We start from the raw sequence: 18,357 nt of genomic DNA, 5'->3' as shown, positions 1-18,357 counted from the left end.
TCTCTAGATTACTTGTAATACCTAACACAATGTAAGTGCTATGTAAACAGTTGTAAATACAATATAAGTGCAATGTAAATAGTTGCAAGTGTGTGGCAAATTCAAGTTTTGCTTTTTGGAACTTTGTGGAATTTTTTCTTTCCAAATATTTTCAATCCATGGTTGGTTGAATCTGCAGATGCAGAACCCATGGATACAGAGGGCCGACTATACTTGTTTTCTAATTCTTTCGTGTATGTTAGTCAAGCTCCCCAACTTTTTCCTCTTTACCTCTTTTAAGCTCCTTCAAACAGGGACCTTACCAAATACGTCATTTTCATAATGCACAGCATCTAAAGTAGTGGGATGAGTTAGTGAATACTAATTTCTTTCTATCCCTCTTATTCTACTGTGACAGTCTTTTTTTTTTAACATCTTTATTGGAGTATAATTGCTTTACAATGGTGTGTTAGTTTCTGCTTTATAACAAAGTGAATCAGCTATACATATACATATATCCCCATAGCTCCTCCCTCTTGCGTCTCCCTCCCACCCTCCCTATCCCACCCCTCTAGGTGGTCACAAAGCAACGAGCTGATCTCCCCGAGCTATGCGGCTGCTTCCCACTAGCTATCTATTTTACATTTGGTAGTGTATATATGTCCATGCCACTCTCTCACTTCGGCAGTCATTTTTTAAAAACGCTGTTTATCGTCTTATTGTACAACAGGCAAGTCTCTGACTTTTAATTGAGTTTTCCATTCCACTGACAGCACTCATGGGCTCTCATCTTCCTCAGGGCAGCCTCCGTTATTAAAGGGACTCTTGTGAGAAGGTGGGCATGTGGAGAGGCAGTTTAGGGCATCGGTCATGGAAAGGAAGCTCATAACCCACACGTTTCTCATTTTGATACCATCTTTCTTATCTTACATCGTGGAACAACGAAATTGGGAAACTTCAGCATAGTGCAAACTGTCTTCTTGATTTTTTTTGTTTTACTCTACTACTGAATTTTGTATGAAGCTATGAATTTTATTAAAAATACTAGACAACCTAACAGTGAAAGTTGTGTATCGTTTTACAACAGTTAAGGGGGAAAAGAAACCAGTTTAGACTTTGGAAGACTGAATAAGAGGACAGTGAGCCAGCTGCTAGCTTGTGTGATAGTAGACAGAACAGAGGCAGATTACATTTTCCAGGGTATTTGCCTCTTTGGTCACTTTCTTTATATCCTTCACCCAGTTGCCTCATCATAGGCCGGACCAACCTCTTGAGCCGCCCTCTACGCCCATTTCTCCTCCACAGACACACAGAGTTGTTGTGTTACAATCTGATATTTGTCTCATGCCACATTCTTAGCCTACCTTTTAGACTATTTAATCTCGTCAGTCAAAATCCAATTTAATGTGCTGATATGAACAGATAAGTAGGAACTTCAGGTGCTGTGTCTGACCCATTTGTGATTCTGATTGTTGCTTCTTTAGGCATGAAGAGGGATTTTGGAACTGATGATAACCACTCTTATATATCTACTAGTGGGTAGGAAGCGGGTAGGTGGGGAGTGTGTGTGTGTGTGTGTATATATATATATATATATATACACATACATATCTAGCATGGCCTGTGGATTCAGCCAGCCATGCTCAAGTGCAGTAATATAGCAGTAATTAAGTTATTGTCTGCTTTTATTATTGACATGACAATGACAGTGTCTGCTTTTCATTTATACCTATAGAGTATAGACTTATTCAGACTCTTATTGGTGAATACCTTTATCTCTGTTTCTGTTTTGTCTTGGCCATTCTGTTGAACATCAATAGCCTTCTAAGTTGTTTCATTCTCAGTCTGGACTTTCTGTCATTGTACCATGTTTGGCATGACATGAAATTGATTACATAGTACTTATGATGCAACTTTAACTCTCAGGTAAGTATAATAAAACATCTTAAAAATGGAGCTTCCCTTTGAAACTTGGGGTAGTGAAAGTATAGGCATAAATGTAAAATTTAAAGAACAAAATCATTGCCTTCTAATTATGAGAATTGCTCCATATCTTTCTTCTAGGCATTGGAAAGCATTTTGGCAAGCATACGTTTACCATTTTCCTACCTTAGAAACATCACTCAGACGTTAATGGACACTTTGCAAAATCAAGGTAATAGGATTTGTACTGACTGGAGGTTATGATCTCATCTCAAATTTTATAACTCTGACGATAGAAAGTATTAACTGCTTATGATGCCATCACGTTACCGTATTTTTTAATTAATTAATTTTTAAATTTTCGGCCAGGCCGAACGGCTTGTGGGATCTTAGTTCCCTGACCAGCCCTCAGCAGTGAAAACGCAGAGTCCTAACCACTGGCCTGCCAGGGAATTCCCCATCATGTTACTTTAATGTGGAAATAATATATAAGAAAGAAGGAAACTTATTTCATACCTTTAGTATTGGGGACTTTTTAATTCCCTGTTGCTGTTTTAATTCCCTGTATGCTGTTGATCTTCCTCTGAGCTTTCTCTGAATATGTTGCCTCTGTTTCTTACTGTAAATAGTTTTCGTTTGACTCCATCTACTGGGAGGAAAGATATCAGTATAGAATGATGGGAAGTGATTATTGTGGTAATAGCTGTAGAGCGTTGTGAAAGCCATTGGCAGGAGGGGACGAGATGACTGGTGGTAAGCAAAAAACAGCCAGGTTCTCTTGCTGCCATTATGTCTTATTTAACTTTAAGTAATGTTGTTTTGACTATGATAATGATTTAAAAAAAATTCTAGGCTTTGATTTATGTTTTGTTAGTGTATGGACTCCACAGTTTTTCATCCATGTCCCTCATGAACGGAACTAGGGCTTCCAAAATCACAGACTATGATTACATGACCAGTTCTGAGTTTTCTGGTTGTTTGTTACTGTTCAGAATGTATTTGTCTGGAAAAGAATTACATTTGTAACTGTGGGTTTGTAACTCCACATTCTGTCCAGCCGAGCTAGAAAAATTTAATTTATTCTGAATTCCTAACATCATTTAAAAATGTAGTGTGTGATGCAGTGACTTCATCTAGTCATGACTTTTTGCTTGTTGTGTAAATATGAAACCAGCTGTGTATTTAATTATATTTAAGCCAACTTAGAGTCGCTTAATAGATAAGTCGTAATATGCTGTTTCAGGAATTCAAGCATCCTAATTTTGAGAATTTTTTTTTCCAACACATGTGTAAAGCTGACTCTTGGTAAATAGTAAACTCCTGTAATGCATACAGCTTGTTAGAAATACCTCTTTCAAAAAGTATAGTGCACTGATAAAGTCCCCCTATCCCATCCTAAGGCCTTAAAAAATATCAAAATTTATTAAGTTAAAAATTACCTTGCACTAGGCTGGGAGTAAACCAGACACCATTGTCAGAGTTCTGTAACATCACTAGTTCCAAGTTCTACCCATAAATGAGACTCCTAAAAATGTCAAGTATTTAGTATGCTAAGTTTTATTATGGCTGTAAGAACTTGGACAGTCTTCCATGTTACTATATCCCATATCAGAGTTCTTGGGAGTTTTCAGTGTCTGCCTTTTTAGAGAATAAGTATTCATTTGTATTAGAAATAAATATTTAAATTATCATATGTATTATACAGAGAGTATTTTTCCAGCACTAACCTTGAAAAAAAACCTGATTGATGGAGGATATTAAGTGGAATTCTACTTTTTGCCAGCCTTTCTTGAGGATACCTCTGTCACAATCCACATTTTCTGGTCGAATTATAATATCTTTGACCATGATAATAAGAAGAGGCAGGCAACTTTCTATTTGTCCTTCCTCAGGGTGTGAGCATAATAGACAACATATGATTGACGGGGTGAGGGAGAACATTTTCAAACCTGTTTCCAAATCATTTATTTATATTTGAGTACTAGACTAAAATATTTCTTCTGTCTTTCTTTTTTTCTTTTTAACGTCCCCTTCTATTAGAGCACCTTATTTCATTAAAAAATTTAGACATTTTGCCATGACGGGACAAATTATTTTTGCCTTCTTAATCCATTATAGCTTAAGCATCCCAATATTTAATAAAATAGAACATCAAAGAATTATGTAATATTAAGAGATTTAATGAAAGAAAGGCCTTTTTTATCAGTCTGTTAAATATATCTCTCTATTTTTTCCTTCTACCTTATAGAGCTTGAGTGTGTTGATGAAGGATTGCTACAGTTTTGTGCCAATAAATTGAAATTACTCCATCTTTATGAGTCTGTCAGTCAATTAAATTCCATTGATTTTCATTCAGACACGCCATTCTCTGATAATGTGAGTAATCCCATTATTCATTATACAAAATAATCTCTTTGTTTATTTTTTATTTTTCTAATTGGTAGTAAAGAAGTAGAATATTAAGGTTTTGGTTTTTTTTAGGTGTAAAAAAACAGTATTTTCTTTACAAGACCTTCTGCTGGCTTTCCGTGCCTTGCTGCTAAATTTATATTATTTAGGCTAGAATATTGAACTTATTGTTAATCCATTTTTAATACCTAGAAGCATTTGGCTTTCCTTATTTTTTAAGGTTACTTCTTACAATACAACTTCTTCTGGACAGGGTTTGCCAATTAAAATATATGCAGTTTACTGAAGCACCAAAATTTTAATTTCTTTTAAAGAAAAAAAAAGATTCTGCCAAACAGAAGAGTCGAGCTTTTCTGTGTTGTTAGCAAGCTCATACTACTCTGTTGTTTCCTATGTAATGAAATACATTTAAAAAAATATTTTATCGTACATCAGAGTGTTTAAAGTAATTGTAGAAAATGTTCTGTGTTTTTATTCTATAAAACGTAAAAAACTGATAGCACCTTGTAATCTCTATTACAGTGCAGTGTTGCTCATTTCTGAGGAGAGTATACAAAATTCTTACTTTCCATCTAGAGAAATCGCATTTCTCCTGATAGAGAATAGAGAGAAATATTGTCCTCTCTTCCCTCGACTACTATGTGACCTTGGGCAGGTTGCCTGGCATCAGGGCCTCATGTCTTTTATTTGTCTAAAGGAAAATTATTAAGGTGATTTTAGTGATTTTTCAAGTCACTGGTAATGCTTTTATAAAACTCATCTGGTGTATCTGAAAGTTTATTGAGTTTTAAAGTGGATGCCTTTCATTGTAAATACACATACACGAATAAAAATTTTTAGACAGAAAAATGAGAGAAGATTTTCCCTTTGTATTGGAAATAACCTACAAGTCCTAACATCTTTTTTTATCTTTGGGGTTCTAGATGGATTTTATAAAGCATTTTAACAATCTTCACAATAATATTCTGTGAGTGCCATTATAAATGACAAAGCCATTTTTCAGGAGCTTTTGTTTTTGCTATCTATTTCACCAATAGAGAAAAATCATTTCAAGCAACAGAAAAGTTCAAGTTGATTAAGTTATGTCTATAGGATTGCCTGGACATTTCATAGATTCTTCAATGCCTAAATTTTTTTTTTATAAAATCAAAACTATCTCTCTTGAACCCTGCAAAAGAAACTTAAATATATGGCATTAATAATCCCTTGGAGAATTCATTTCCACTTGATAGCCCCAATATAGTGTGCAAAAGAATTATAAACGTTTAAAAATCAGTTGACAGATTGTTCTTTTTTATTATTTTATTTTGCTATAGACTTATTTGGATCCTTAAAAAAACATGCAGTCAACTTCTAGGCTGAATGGCTAATTTTGTACATACAAAACTAAAATTCAAATCTAAACTAATTCATTTTTGCTGTCTGTAGGACATAGTTCATATAAGTTTGGTATAGCATTGAACCACCTGTGTGTATTCCGTAGCATTTTGCAGTTTACTACTTGTTCTTAAAACAACATCCATAAGTAAATAAATAACAAAACTGCTCTTGTTTAAGAATGCAGCTTTAATCATGTAGCATGAGGGGAAGAAAGTTTTGCTTGCTATGGCGAATGTGTGCATGTGTGTGTGTATGTGTATGTGTACACTTGTCCCTAATTTAGAAGAAGAATAGTAGATCAGGAGATGTTTCTGCACATAAGGTGTGTAAAAACAGTTTGAAAGGCTGGCAGGTTGTATCTCTGCAGCCCCAAGAGCCACATAGAGGATTTATATGTAGATACAGTGAAGACTGTTTTCCACTGCTTTTATTTTATAATGTTTATGCTGCTTAATAAACAAGCATTACATTTCAAATAGTTCTTTAGTTTCCTCGGAATCACAAGAGTTGGCAGTTGACACCCTTTTAATATTTTTTTTTCAGCAGAGAAAGGTTCATTGCGGGGCCGAGCCAGGAGAACAGGGGGCTCATGCTCAAAACCCCCGAACTCCCCGATGGTTTGGGGGGAAAAGCTTAAATTTTTTTTCTGATTAAGCAATAATACATGTTTATTAAATTTTAGACATTTTAGAAGTGTAATCTCAAGAAACTTTCTAAAAGTGGTACTTTCAGTAATATATAGTATTTCAAGATTAGTTTATTTAAATAACCTCCTACTCATGAATTGAGAGTAAAGTTTTAAGCAGAGCACATCATAGCTATGACATTAATTCAAAAGTCATCATCTTTTGCTTAGTCTTGCATTTCATTTCAGATGATAGTGTTGACACTTACGGAAGAGTCATAGAAAGAGACATGGTCTATTCAGAACTGTTTTTTTTTTTCCCCCTATATTTAAGGACTTGGCTGTGTTACTAAGGCTTGATGAAAAAGAACTTCTTAAGCTCCAGGCGTTATTAGAGAAGTATAAACAAGAGAACAGCAGGACTGCTGTCCGATTTTCTGATGATAAGGATGGTGTATTGCCTGTCAAAACATTTCTGGAATATTTAGAATATGAGAAAGATGTGATCAACATAAAGAAGATAAGTGAAGAGGACCGTGTGGCTTTAGGTAGGTAGAATGAGAAATTGCTCTTTGAATCCTCCCTATTCTAGATGAGAGCCTGGGAGGAGCTTATAGCAGCTCAGAGATTGAGTTTGTTTTGAAATTAATTAACCGAAGAATTTAATGTGTGTTTTACAGTCAACAGAAGATCCTCTGGACAGGTAGGCACTATGTCATAAAAGTTGTACTGAATTAGTAAGTACGCTCAGGAGACAGTGTCAGACATGTAATGATTTGCCTTCTGCTTTAATCACGTAAGCCGGTTACACCACTGATTTCTCTTCTCTCCTGTTGTTTTGCTCCTCTGGGGATCTAGGTTGCAATTCAGGAAGATGGTGAGTCCAGATGGTAAGTGGTCATTGATTGACGTGTCTTGACTTTGTTTTACCAGGCAGTTTCTTTTTTTGGAAGTGCTTATGTGGAGAAAGTTCCACTGAGGATATGTGCCACGCTCTGGAGTCAGCTGGACTTAGCCCCCAGCTGTTGTTGGTAAGGTTTCTTCTTTCTGGATGCTCTTCCTTGCTACTGTCACCCAGACGTGTCAGTCTCTTTTTTTTTTTTTTTTACCATTGTCTAAAGCATATCATAGAACATACATGAAAACTTTCTAAAAATGATCAAGGCTATTTATAATCACCGTATTTAATTGAATAATATTACCTTACTTTTCTCATTCTCTGTAAGTTATAACCAGCATATTCCGGGGTGGGCCTAGAATAAATGTAGAATCTGTCACGTATGCACGCATTTACAATGGACTGTGATCTTCAGTAAAAACGTTCATATTAGAACTAAAAAGATCTTCTCTGGAGAACAAAATGGAGTTCCCTTAAAGCATTATACAATTATCAAACACTCCCAGACTCTGAATATATATGAGGAGTTAATGTCTGTGCTATAACAAATGCAAATAAAAGAATCGTCCAATGGAAAAACTACGACACTAAATTTTCACCCTTTCTGAAAAGGGCAGGGGAGTGAGCCCACCACCACCGTCCTGCCCTCTACCACCTCTCACATGTACACATACACATACTCTGTCACAGCCCCACACACATCTTAAATTTTGGCCAGGATTTGGGCATTCCACCTCTATGAACTTGTTGACTGTGTTAACATATTGTTTTAATTGAACAGGTAAGCCCTTTAAAAAGGGATTCTGTTCTACCTCACTCTGCAGTGTATATGTCAGGAAGGAAAGCAGTTAAAGATACACATGGTTGCGCGTGGATGTCCATAAGATGCTTTATTCATACTAGCCAAACACTGAAAACTACTCAGTGCCCTTCAGTGGGTGAATGGATATACAAACGGTGACACATCCTTACCGTGGAACACTCCTCAGCAACAAAAAGGAATAAACTCTTGCTACAAGCAATAGCTTGAATAAACAAGGAAAATATGCAGATAGAAAAAAGCCAATCTTAAAAAGATACATACTACGTGATTTTATTTTCTTTATAAAATAACACAGTTGTAGAGAGAGAGGACAGATTAGTGGTTGCCAAGGGTTAGGGATGAGGGTAGGGGAGGAGACGGGTGTGGCTATAAAGAGTTAATAGGAGGGAGTCTTGTGCCGATGGTAGAGTCGAGTGTCTTGATTGTGGTGATGGTCATGTATGCAGTGCTACACGTGATAAAATTGCATGATGCAAAACGCGTGCCTGTATTACCGGTGAAACGTGTGTCAGCTTTATGGATTTTACAAATGGCAGTTTCTTGGCTTTGTGTAGGATGTGAACATTAGGGGAGACTGTGGGAAGGGCGCACGGGACCTCCATGTGCATTCCTTTGTGCCACCAGTGAATCTATAATTACTTCAAAATAAAAAGTTAAAAAGAAAGGAGACAAGTATTACCTGTCACTCAAAATTGTGATGCTTAAATAGATGAACACAGAATACGACTTATTTTCCATTGTGTTTAATCAATTTCATTTACATTTGTTGTCTACATTAAATCGGGGTTAGAGAAACACCTGGAAAAAACAAACCTCACCCCTTTACCTCAAGCCATATATAAAATTTAAGTCCAAGTGGAACATAAATATGAGGTAACACTAACAAAACCTATAGAAGAAAACACCAGAGAAAGCTTGGTTTAGGCAAAGGTTCCTTAGGGTACAAAAAGCATGAACTGTAAAAGAAAAATATTGATAAACTGTGCTTCATGAAAATTCAGAACTTCTGGTTTTTAAAAGGCTGTTAAGAAACTGAAATGGCAAGATTTTTTCAAAACAGATCTGATAAATGAATCGTGTCCACATTGTACAGAGAATTTGTACAACTCAGTAATAAGACAACAGTACCGTTTAAAACTGAGCAAAGGATTTGAACAGACACATGACCAAAACATATACATACAAATGGCAAATAATCAATCACCTGAAAGATGTTGAACACCATTAGCCATTAGGGAAATGCAAAACTAAAACCAGTATGGCCTCTGTCCCAGGAGGCCTAAAGAAGTGGTGGAAATGGGATGTAGATCCCCAACAAATGATAATCTCTTAAGTTAGACAAGCTGCCTGTTCCACCCCTCACGCTGCATCATGTAACAAGCAAGCACTTCCCTCTCAACCAGAGAGACCAGATCGCTCACGTGTACATGTGTGCTCTCTAGAAAAGTAGAGAGACCGGATCGCTCACGCGTACATGTGTGCTCTCTAGAAAAGTAGAGAGACGGGACCGCTCACGCGTACATGTGTGCTCTCTAGAAAAGTAGAGAGACCAGATCGCTCACGCGTACATGTGTGCTCTCTAGAAAAGTAGAGAGACCGGATCGCTCACGCGTACATGTGTGCTCTCTAGAAAAGTAGAGAGACCGGACCGCTCACGCGTACATGTGTGCTCTCTAGAAAAGTACAAGATTTTGTTTATGGTAAATATTTTTTTAGACTGAAAAAGATTTAAAATCTGATTTCAGTCTCTGCTCCTGAGTGTTTGGCTTTCTAAGGAAAAAGATATTTTGGACAAACCGCAGTCTGTCTGCTGTCTCCATACGACACTGTGCCTCCTGAGCAAGATGAAAGGTGAGCATCGTGGGCGCCGAGGTTCAGCTCTTCGGGAGCGTGGGCCCCACTCCCGGAAACCGCGTGCAGTGTTGAAATTCTGCAGAAACGGGAGGGAGGATACTTTCTCTTAACAGGAGGAGGCCAGAGGGTACCAAACATTTCACTAGAGAGACTCTTCTGTGTAGTCATAGAAAGCTCTTAATGCATTCAAAGTGTGCTTTATGAATATTATATTTTGCATCATCATCAAAAATGATGTGAACAGTGCGTTTTCTCAACTCAGTGAGGTGAATCGAATGGTCTTCTGTGGAGGTAATATTTCTTTTATTGTTTTGGCATGATGAGAACAATGGTCTGTTACATTAAACATTCAAGAGTCGTTTTCAGCAATGATGAAAATTTTCCAAACGGAGCTTTACAGTTGATTCAGAAGCAAGGTGTCTAACAGCGTAAATAAATAGACTCTAAGTGTTCTGAATAAAATAAATTGTAGATTTATTTTCCAATTCATTGAGGAATATATAGATGCATCAGTGGGGAATTTAGTTTTAACATTATGTTTAATGTCTAAGTTTGGACCAATTAAAAAAACAAAAATCTCCCAGCTAAGGGTTTCTTTTTTTTAACTTTCCCCTTTGCCTGCAGTGGCCATCGAAGAGACCTGGGATTCTCAGTCAGTGTCCCCTTGGTGGCAGCAGATGCGCACGGCCTGTATTCAGTCTGAGCACAACGGGGCTGCTCTGCTTTCCGCGCACATCGGGCACGCTGTCGCCGCCCAGATATCCAACAGCTTGACCGAGAAGAAAGTGAGTGGGCAGAGGGCTGCTCTGTAGGTGGGGGGCACCTCTCCAGCTGGCTCCCGGGCCGCTTTCCCCTTCTGGGCTGCATCGTCTTCAGTGTTGTGCGACATCTAGGATTTGACATGTGCGTCCAGCAGGATCTTTTCTGTCTCTCTGGGGGGTGAAGGGTGCTGTCCTTAGTTTGTTTATTCCGATGACATGCATACTTGAACTTAGTCTCCACGTGGCGTAAAGGGAAAAGCACTGGATTCGGAGGGCAGAGATCTGGCCTCCGCCGTCAGCTGGTGATCTGTGGTGAGTGCCTTTAAAAGGCGGGTCCTGGTTCAGTTTCCTCGTCCAAAAGGATCAGGGTTAGACGGCATCATTTCTCAGATTTCTTGCGGCTCTGAAGTCCTACAATTGTATTTATACTCCCCTTTTATAAACAAAGGTGGTTTGGGCATAGAGTGTTGGATGACTCAAATGGAAGTTTCCTGTTGACCTTCTGCTTTGTGGCTTTTCCCCATCTCTTGAAAACTGAAATTTATTTCAGAAAAGAAAAAGACTTAATTAACATCCCTTATATCTCATGGTAAATCAAATAATTTTTTCTAGGGGGATGTTGCATTAAATTAGATGAGATACTTAAATAGGTCTGTAGAGGTTCACTCAACATTGTCAGTCTCAGTAGTTTATGGGCTAACTTTAATATGACTGGCTTACGATGTTTATACTAATGGAGAGAGAGAAATTTAAGACACATTTTTTATGTTGGCAAGTACATTCTGAGGAACCGTCAGTATCCTGGTGCTGACAGAAAAAGCTGTGGCTCTCGTAGGGATGGCCCTGAAACCTTTGCAGTGCGTGCTAGCTGAACTGGGGGCCTCACTGCTGTTCTCTTGGTAAATGCCCCGACTCTATCCTCGTTGCCCCTAAATCTCCAGGCTACTCCTGACCCTCATGTTCCATCCAGCCAAGTAGTAATATTTGTGAAACAGCATCTGTGTATCGCTTTGTGATGTATCCTGACTACGCATCAGCTTTCAAGTTAAAAGCTCATTCAAGTGAATGTAGATCCAGAATCTTGGCCAGAGTATCACCTGTGCATTTTCTGTTAGTTTTCCCAAACAGTTTCGGGTACTGATTCGGAGGCCCTCACTGATTCCTGGGAGGCCCTTTCCCTTGACACCGAGTACTGGAAACTTCTGCTGAAACAGCTGGAGGACTGTCTCCTTCTTCAGACTCTGCTTCATAGCAAAGTGAATGCCTCAACCTCCAAAGCATCATCGCTGCAGGCTGAGCCGCTCCCGAAGCTTTCTGTTAAAAAGCTGTTAGAAGGAGGAAAAGGTAACCTGAAGCTTATTTGAGCATCTGTATCCATATACTTTTTTTTTTTTATGGTTATGGGCTATTTTGGGGTTTGCTTTTTATAGAAATGACTGAAAGAATAAGGAAAGAGAAATACACCCAGATTTTAAAAATAAATAACCCACCACATACTTCTTCTCAGTTAATCTCCTCCAAGTCTGATCCTGTCAGTTCCTTGCTCAGGAACCACCAGCTACTTCCCCTCGCCTTAGAAAATGAGCCGCGGTTCTCAAAGAGTGGTCGCACTCCTCTTTTTTTCCAACTTCGTACCTATGTGAGGCCAGATGTTCCTCATACACCTCAACCAAAACATCAGATCACAGTGGATAGCATGTCGAAGCTGATTTGGGCAGTCCAGATCCAAGCTAGACATCAAAGAGATTTGCAAAAGCGTAGTGCTCACTAAATATCTTGTTTTGCTTTGGCAGATACAATTATTTTCATAAAATACTAGCATGTAATGGGTTTATTATTTTTATTTTAAAATGAATTAATAAAATTTTTTAAACATTTTCTCAGTTTTAATTTCTGATACCGTAATTATCAATAAATATAACCCATAAGCTAAAGTCCTTTGGGCTTGTCAAAAATTTTTACTGGGGGGCTTCCCTGGTGGCGCAGTGGTTCAGAGTCCGCCTGCCGATGCAGGGGACGCGGGTTCGTGCCCCGGTCCGGGAAGATCCCACATGCCGCGGAGCGGCTGGGCCCATGGGCCATGGCTGCTGAGCCTGCGCGTCCAGAGCCTGTGCTCCATAACGGGAGAGGCCACAACAGTGAGAGGCCCGCATACCGCAAAAAAAAAAAAAAAAAAAATTTTTACTGGTTTAAGGGACTAAGATTGGGACTAGGAAGTTCAGAAATTGCTGTGGGACAAAGCGTAAACTCTTAGGCCTGCTCCCCACGGACCTTCACCTTGGAATGCAGTTCATTTCCACCTCCTGCTTGCTTGTTGCTAGATTCTAATTCACACGGAACATCTGTGATTCCCCATCTCTGGGTCTGAGAGGCCGAGCTGCTCCCGCTCGTGGGCCCTAAATCTTACTCAACTGCCAAGGCCCTCCTCGAATGCTGCCTCCATCCACGAAACCTTGATCCACTGACTGCAGGTTCTCTCTTCTTCCTCCTAACTTCCCCAGAACTTCATACCGCTTTTCCGATGCACCACTCTCTTCTGTCCCGGAGTCGCTGGCTTCCTTTGCTTCTATCTTGCAGGATCACCGGGCGTCTTAAATTTTGAGTTTCTTGTGGCGTGTACCCTCTCCTTACCAGCCGCTCTGTCAGGCTTTTGATACCGGAGTGACTACATGTCTGGGTTTAGAAATACTGGTATTTATAGTTTTTATTTAGGTAACTCGTTTTTTCATTCATTAGAAGGCTTGTGAACATTTTTAATTGTAAACTCACTGCACTCCGTGCTGCCACCTGGTGAAAATGTAGGAACGCCATTTTAATATTAACCCGAGCAACAGGATCAGGGCCTTGATCCTGGAACGGGAATTATCAGATGATTTAGAAGCCAAGCATTTATTGATATTTCCACTGATAATTATGATTTCACATTCTTTTTGTCAAAAGGTTTATATTTGAATCAAAATAGAAAGAAAGACTGAGAGGAAAAGTTTTGGTTTATTACAGAAGTTTCTATTTCTTTTAGGTAATGGGACTCTTCATCTTGAATGTTTTTTATAATTTATAACTTCCTAAACTATATTGATGACGGAAATATGGTATCGCATCATGTTGTTAATTAACTATGGCTAAATTTTGCCCCCAAATATTCCATATAGGCAAGTTAGTTGACTATTAACAGTAGTGTTTTGCCCTAAGAAACCTAGACACAAGTATCATGCTAATCAGTCTGTTTTCACTTGCATTTAAATGAAAGCATTTGAAACATGTATTCATGTCTCCATCTATGTCCGATAAAGTGCATTTTGAATTTGTGGACTTTGAAGGTATGTGGTATACAGACTTATATATGCATCTGCATTAATATTTAGCTAATCTTTTACAAGAGTATAAAGATGCCCTTAGAGATCCAATATCCCACTTGCCCTCATACAGCGAGTGGTAGGTGGCGACACCTATAAATCTCATAGCTTTGGGGTCACTTTCAGGCTTAAAACAACGTGGCACTTAGATCTTCATGGAGACATTCAGATCCTGTGCTGTACGGGCTCCTTTTGGCAAATGCTGCCAATTTTCATTTCCTTTCATGTCTCCAAACTATAGGTGGCATTGCAGACAGTGTAGCCAAGTGGATATTTAAACAGGATGTCAGCCCTGAAGTATTAAAACTGGCTAATAAAGAAAGAGATGCAGAAAACTCAGATGAACCCAAAGAAGGTATTAACAGAGGTTTATCTGAGGTGTCAGAGGTGGAGATGGACTTGGGAGCCATCCCAGGTAAGACGTAAACACGGGGAAACATGAAATCTGGCATAGAGAAGGCGGGCGGAGCTTTCCTTCAGGCAGGAGCAATACATTGCTCTCCTCTGACTTTCAGACCTGCTGCATTTGGCCTACAAGCAGTTTCCGTGTAGCCTCGAGCTGGACGTGCTGCACGCCCATTGCTGCTGGGAGTACGTTGTTCAGTGGAATAAAGATCCGGAGGTACGACTCTCGTCACCACTTTAGTGTTGGTTCTGTTTTGTGCTCATGCTGTACTTACGTGGGACTGTTTCCATCAGTCACTTACAAACACTGGCTTCTTCCCCTTTGGAATGTCTCCATACCAGGAGCTGTGCCAGGCCCTTTTCATACCCCCTCTCTCAAAATCCTCACCGTAAACCTGTGAAGTGTGGGTGTCATCATTATCCCCACTCTAGAGAAGAGAAAACTGGCTCAGAGGAGTCAGGTTCCTTGCCTGAGTCGGGCCAGGATTCAAGCCTAAGCTTCTCTAACGCCAGCGTGTTTTGCCCTACTCCTGGTTAAACTGTGATGAGCGTATTTTTTATTTCCTTTGGACTGTCTGTGTGAGATAGCATCTACCTATAGACAGTTCTTCGTATTGTACTGTAGTCATCATGATAAAAACCAGAGTGAAGACTCTGATGCCACTCTGACTCTCCGCTTGGGCATCGCTCTCTGCCCCTTCCAGCAGCCGCCCTCGCTCGCAGGCATTCTCAGTCTGGAAGCGGTGCAGGGAGAGGCCCGAGGCCTGCAGGCTGGAGGCCTGGACTTGATGACTCCAGACGGGTGTCTGGGTTTGGCCCAGTCACTGAACCTGGTTTTTTGCTCGCACCCTTTTTTAATGATGGTGCCAGTCCTTCAGGATTGACACCAGGATAAGATAAGATGTAAAAACACATGACATGTATTTCTCTTTGCTGCACAGTCGTTCACATAGGCTTCCTTAGTCAGTACTCTGGTAAATTAACCTTCTCAAATCAAAATTCTTTCCTTTATTGTCCTTATATCAGGTTGTACTTTTGAAGAAGAATCTCATTGATGAACTAATTCACACTAATACATTAATGATAACAATAGTTTTCCTTCCTCTGAGAAAAATGTTGTCTTGAACATGTAATCACTTTCATATTAAAGGAAGACATTTTAAAAGTAAGTGCTTGAAACAAAGTAATCGTCTTTGATCAGTTAAACTTTGACCAAAAGGTGATTTTAGGGTAGGGAGCCTCTTGATATGCCTCCCGTCGCCGTCTTCGGTTGACAGCCCTGCGGCCTGAATGGTGGACGTATTCAGGCTCCTCCTATACAGGATACTTTTCCCGCATGAGAAAAGAACGTTAGGACCAGAACAGAGACACAGTAGTTTCTAAAATCTGAATGAATTAATTCCAGATTCAGGTCTAACATTTAAAATAAGTGGTCAGTTTAAAATGTTTGTTTAGTGGTCATTTTTCTTGTTTGTTCTTTTCCTGTTAAATATTTATCTCCTTGTCCCATTCAACAGCCCCTATCCCAATTCCACCATTTTACACACACAGCTTTATTAGGCTCAAAACAGTCAAAATTACTTGTGGGGAACTTCTGACACGTATTAGCAAAGGTGATGTGTTTAATATTGTACAGGCCACACATTTTTTAAAAATTAATTTATTTATGGCTGTGTCAGGTCTTCGTTGCTGTGCACGGGTTTCTCATTGTCGTGGCTTCTCTTGTTGCGGAGCACGGGCTCCAGGTGCACGGGCTTCAGTAGTTGTGGCACGAGGGCTCAGCAGTTGTGGCTTGTGGGCTCTAGAGCGCAGGCTCAGTAGTTGTGGCGCACGGGCCTAGTTGCTCCACAGCATGTGGGATCTTCCCGGACCAGGACCTGAACCCGTGACCCCTGCATTGGCAGGCGGACTCCCAACCACTGCGCCACCAGGGAAGTCCCCCAGGCCACAAATTTATTTAGCAAACATTCAGATAATTTCATCAGTTTTACATACCATATTTGCGTTTTCATACGTAAACTACCTTGTTTAAAAATAGTTGAATTTCCAACATCCCCTCTGCTATTTCCTGTCTCCCTTTACTGCTTTAATGTTTTCTCTTTGGCACTTATTACTAACAACCTATGTAATTTACTTATCATATTTATTATCTAGCGCCCTCACTAGAGCATAACCTCAGGGAGGGCAAGGATTTGGTTCTGTTCTGTTCATGACAGTATCTCTGGTGCCTCCAGCAGACGGGTGCATAGTAGTTGCTCAATAAACATTTGTTGAAGAATGAATAATATTTGCAAAGAAAGTAAACCTATTGTTTTCATATCTGTGTGAAATTCAAGTATTTATTGGAGAGAATACTGCTATGATGTACAAACCGCAGTAAATTTTGAATCAGATGTCCTAGGAATCAATCATTATATAGATGATGTAAATTTAAGAGCGACCATTAACATTATCTTATGCAAAATTACTTCTTCCCTAATAATTCTGTGTTCTTAGTATAACATTCTTGGGTAACTTTATGTGGAAGTTTATGTAAGAAGTCTCCGTTTGTATTTGAAACACCTATTAAATAATATCTTTTTTCTCTCTTTTTGCTCCCTCTATGTAAGGAAGCACTTTTTTTTGTTAGGTCAATAGAACACTTGGAGCACATTCTTAATGCACATGTTCAGAATGGTAAGTAAACAGGTGTTAAAAACGTAACTGTTTCATTCCAAAGAGCCAAGTCTCTTAAATTCACATCCTGTTAAAATTTTCCTTGACAGTCCTGCCACCTAACACATTACCGTGTATTGCTGTATGCAAAGTACTGGCTGTTTTAACTGCTTGAAAAAAGGCTGTCCCCAAAGGGGGAGCGGGCTGGCACTAATTATCACCTTCTCTCCCCACCAATCAGTTTCCCACACTGATGACTATTCCTAGGTGTAAGTAAGGAGAATATTATGCATGAATTATTGATTCCCTCTGTAGTTCACAGGTAGATAAGAAGAATGGTCTGCTCAGGACTGTAATTCCTGATGAAAAAGTTAGATAGCCAAAGCCTAATAATACTGTACCCTACAAACTACTTTGTGCTTCTTCTTCTTCTCCATTTTTTTTTTTGTATTTATCAATAACCTAAGTTTATTTCATTTGTTTACAAAATGAATTGTCTGTGTCAGTATCTGCATCAATTAAAAAAAACGTTTTTATTGAAATATAGTTGATTTACAATGTTGTATTAGTTTCTGGTAGACAGCAAAGTGATTCAGTTATACACATATATGTTCTTTTTCATATTCTTTTCCATTATGGTTTATTATAGGATATTGAATATAGTTCCCTGTGCTATACAGTAGGACCATGTTGTTTATCTATTTTATATATAGTATAGTTTGTATCTGCTAATCCCAAATTCCTAATTTATCCCTTCCACCTTGTGCTTCTTTTGATAAACATGAATATTCTCCATTGGCTGCTGTACCACGGGGACTGCTGATGTCTCCTTGAAAAAAATGTTACAAATTATTGTAGAAAAATTGTCACCAGATTGCTGGTTCCATTTAATAGATAGATTACATTCCCTATGAATTAATCGAGGAGCTCAGTACTAGGCTAGTCAGATACTAAGAGAGGAAGTTAATAAAATACTAAGTGGGGAGACTAGGTTTGGGTCCAGGTAAGGGGAGGTATCTATCACCTTTATGTCTCTGTGTTACATTCTAGAGAAGCTACTTATTTCCTCTCCTGTAACACCTTGTTGTAGGTGGTATGAGGTCAAATTGCAGAAATTCTAAAATGTCTCATTTTACATGATAAGAACTTAAAATTTATTTTATATATTCATATCTTAGCTCTTACTTTCTTCCAAAGGCGAAAACAAACGATTTAAAGTGGCTCATTTGGAAAATATTGTCTCTAGAATATTCTATCCTTACTGAAAAAATGGTGTTTCTTCAAGTTGG

At 38.9% G+C, this 18,357-nt stretch overlaps 1 protein-coding gene across 3 annotated transcripts in view; it reads left to right on the top strand.

Moving 5' to 3' along the window:
- Nucleotides 1–18,357, top strand: part of RAB3GAP2 (RAB3 GTPase activating non-catalytic protein subunit 2) — an 88,096-nt gene that overhangs the window by 56,302 nt on the left and 13,437 nt on the right. For all 3 annotated transcript variants that reach the window (XR_014327108.1, XM_082864268.1, XM_082864269.1), the window contains 10 exons: nt 2,044–2,134; nt 4,151–4,278; nt 6,651–6,864; nt 7,250–7,347; nt 9,783–9,888; nt 10,516–10,676; nt 11,768–11,996; nt 14,250–14,423; nt 14,524–14,630; nt 17,023–17,089. Coding sequence is in view for 2 of the 3 variants with exons in the window: in XM_082864268.1 (XP_082720394.1) it covers nt 2,044–2,134; nt 4,151–4,278; nt 6,651–6,864; nt 7,250–7,347; nt 9,783–9,888; nt 10,516–10,676; nt 11,768–11,996; nt 14,250–14,423; nt 14,524–14,630; nt 17,023–17,089 (1,375 nt within the window). In the remaining variant the exon portion in view is untranslated. The remainder of the gene's footprint in view (nt 1–2,043; nt 2,135–4,150; nt 4,279–6,650; nt 6,865–7,249; nt 7,348–9,782; nt 9,889–10,515; nt 10,677–11,767; nt 11,997–14,249; nt 14,424–14,523; nt 14,631–17,022; nt 17,090–18,357) is intronic.

The sequence above is a fragment of the Leucopleurus acutus genome (genome assembly GCF_964270905.1).
Source record: "Leucopleurus acutus genome assembly, chromosome: 2".
NCBI classification, from domain to species: Eukaryota; Metazoa; Chordata; class Mammalia; order Artiodactyla; family Delphinidae; genus Leucopleurus; species Leucopleurus acutus.
This window is presented reverse-complemented; position numbering and strand designations above follow the sequence as displayed.